Source organism: Acanthisitta chloris, unplaced genomic scaffold (genome assembly GCF_000695815.1).
Source record: "Acanthisitta chloris isolate BGI_N310 unplaced genomic scaffold, ASM69581v1 scaffold20, whole genome shotgun sequence".
Taxonomy (NCBI): Eukaryota; Metazoa; Chordata; class Aves; order Passeriformes; family Acanthisittidae; genus Acanthisitta; species Acanthisitta chloris.
In genome coordinates this window covers 964-3,500 of record NW_008650792.1, presented here as the reverse complement: position 1 = coordinate 3,500, position 2,537 = coordinate 964, and the positions used below count along the sequence as shown (strand labels likewise).

The following is a 2,537-nucleotide window of genomic DNA, read 5'->3' as shown; positions in this document are numbered from 1 at the left end:
CCCAACCTTTTCCCAACTCCTTTCCATCTCTTCCCATCCCTTTTCCAATCCCATCCCAGTCCAATCCCAACCCTTTCCCATCCCTTCCTAATCCTTTCCTATCCCTTCCCAATCCTTTTCCTAACCTTTCCCAACCCTTTCCCATCCCTTCCCTAATCCTTCCTAATCTTTTCCCATCCCTTCCCAGTCCAATCCCAACCCCTTCCCAATCTTTTCCCATCCCCTTCCCAGTCCTTTCCCATCCCTTCCCATCCCATTTCCAATCTTTCCCATCCCATCCCATCAATCCCATCCCATCCCATCAATCCCATTTTTTCCCATCCCATCCTATCCCATCAATCCCATCTTTTCCCATCCCATCCCACCAATCCCATCTTTTCCCATCCTTTTCCCAAATTACAAGCCGAAACATTCCCGAACTCCATTCCCATAAAGTCTGGAAGTCCAAACCACATTAGTTCTTCCCAAATTTTGGAGCCTTTCAGACAATTCCTTGGAAACCACTTCCCTATCCATCCCAATTTCTTCACAACATTCCAAAGGTTCTGGATAAACCACTAAAGAAAGTTCTGGTAAATCCAAAGTTTTCCAAAGAAAATTTTGAAGAGCTCCGAAAGAAAAAAAATTCCCAGTTAATCCAAGGAAACGAAGTCGGGAACAAGTTTGGAAAAGTGGGAGAAGAGAATCCAAATGGGAATCATCCAAGTGACATTCCAAAAGTTCCAAGTGGATTAAGGAAGAAGATGATTTTTCCAGGAGCTGTTGAAAAGTTTGGAAAAATTCTTGGGAAAAACGATGGCCGCTCAGATCCAATTTTTTTAGGGAATGGCAATGGAAAGTTTGGGAAAGGAAGGAAAGGTCGGAAGGGAGAAGGGAACAAAAAGCTAATTCCAAACTTTCCAAGGGATTCTGGAGATACCTGGAGGGAAAAAAAATAGAGAATTAGAAGGGAAAAAGATCCAGAGGAAATTCCCAGGGAGGAATTCCTAGGGAAGGAATCCAGAGGAAAATTCCCAGGGAATTCTTTCCAGAGGCAATTCCCAGGGAATGAATCTTCCATTCCTTTTGGATCTCCCTAGGGAATGAATCCCTAGGAATTCCCTCTGGAATTCCATTCCTTTTGGATCTCCCTAGGGAATAAATCCCTAGGAATTCCCTCTGGAATTCCATTCCTTTTGGATCTCCCTAGGGAATAAATCCCTAGGAATTCCCTCTGGAATTCCATTCCTTTTGGATCTCCCTAGGGAATAAATCCCTAGGAATTCCCTCTGGAATTCCATTCCTTTTGGATATCCCTCGGGAATGAATCCCTAGGAATTCCCTCTGGAATTCCATTTCTTTTGGATATCCCTCGGGAATGAATCCCTAGGAATTCCCAAGGAATGAATCCCTAGAAATTTTTTCTGGAATCTCTTTGGAACTTACCCCAAAATTTCCGGAAGTTTCCCAGATAATCTTGACGATCCCAAATTAATTTCTTTGAGTTTCCTCAACATTCCCAAAGATTTCCCAATCCTTCGGATCCCAAATTCTTCTCCTTCCTTGATTTTCTTCACATCCACATTACTATATGGAATTCTCAAACTCGTCAACTCGGAAAATCGGGAAAGTTTCGGTAAAACTTTGGCTAATCCCGAAATTCCCAAATTATTGAACCGTAGATCAACTCTCTTCAATCCTGAGGGATCCAAAAAATCCAATAAAGTCAAAATTCCAAGGAGAGAAAGTTCTTCCGCTCGGAATTCCCGACATTGGATCCGGAAAATTCCGGAATTTCCAATCCGAAGAGCATCTCGGACAATTCCATAGGATGTGGAGTTGACAGAAAGATCTGTAAGGATTTGGATTCCTTTAGGAGATTCCCAAGGGTTGGAATGAGGTTGGAATTGGCTTTGGAATTCTTGGAAATGTTTGGAAATTTCCAGAGAAGCTTTGGCGATGGAGACAGTGCTGGACCAGAGGCTGATCCCATTGGGAATTTGGCAGGAAAAGGAGGATGAGGAGGAATCCTGGAGATCTGTCAGGTCCAGGAGATGGAGTTGACACCTGGAAAAGGGATGGAAAAGTGGGAATGGGGAGGTGGGAATGGGAAAAGTGGGAATAGGGAGGGGGGAAAGGAGGGAGAGATGGGTTGGAAGGAAAAGGGTCATGGAATTCCCAAGGAAAAGAAGAAGAAGGAAAGGGATGGAAGGGGAAGGAAAAGAGTCTTGAAATTCCCAAGGAAAGGGATGGAAAAGGAAGGAAAAACCTCTTGGAATTCCCAAAGAAAGGGAAGGAAAAGACTCTTGGAATTCCCAAGGAAAGGGATGGAAAAGGAAGGAAAGGGAGGGAAGAGGAAGGAAAAGAGTCTTGGAATTCCCAAGGAAAGGGATGGAAGAGGAAGGAAAAGAGTCTTGGAATTCCCAAGGAAAAGAAGAGGAAGGAAGGGTGGAAGGGGAAGGAAAAGAATCTTGGAATTCCCAAGGAAAGGGATGGAAGAGGAAGGAAAAGCCTCTTGGAATTCCCAAAGAAAAGAAGAGGAAGGAAAGGGATAGAAG

At 43.9% G+C, this 2,537-nt stretch overlaps 1 protein-coding gene across 1 annotated transcript in view; it reads right to left on the bottom strand.

Moving 5' to 3' along the window:
- Positions 1–396: 396 nt before the first annotated feature.
- The window catches only part of LRRC14 (leucine rich repeat containing 14), a 2,659-nt gene continuing 518 nt past the window's right edge, over positions 397–2,537 (bottom strand). Inside the window, exons 2-3 of the mRNA XM_009069957.1 lie at positions 1,426–2,046; positions 397–919 (exon numbers count right to left, since the gene is read on the bottom strand). Of these exons, the coding sequence (XP_009068205.1) occupies positions 397–919; positions 1,426–2,046 (1,144 nt within the window). The remainder of the gene's footprint in view (positions 920–1,425; positions 2,047–2,537) is intronic.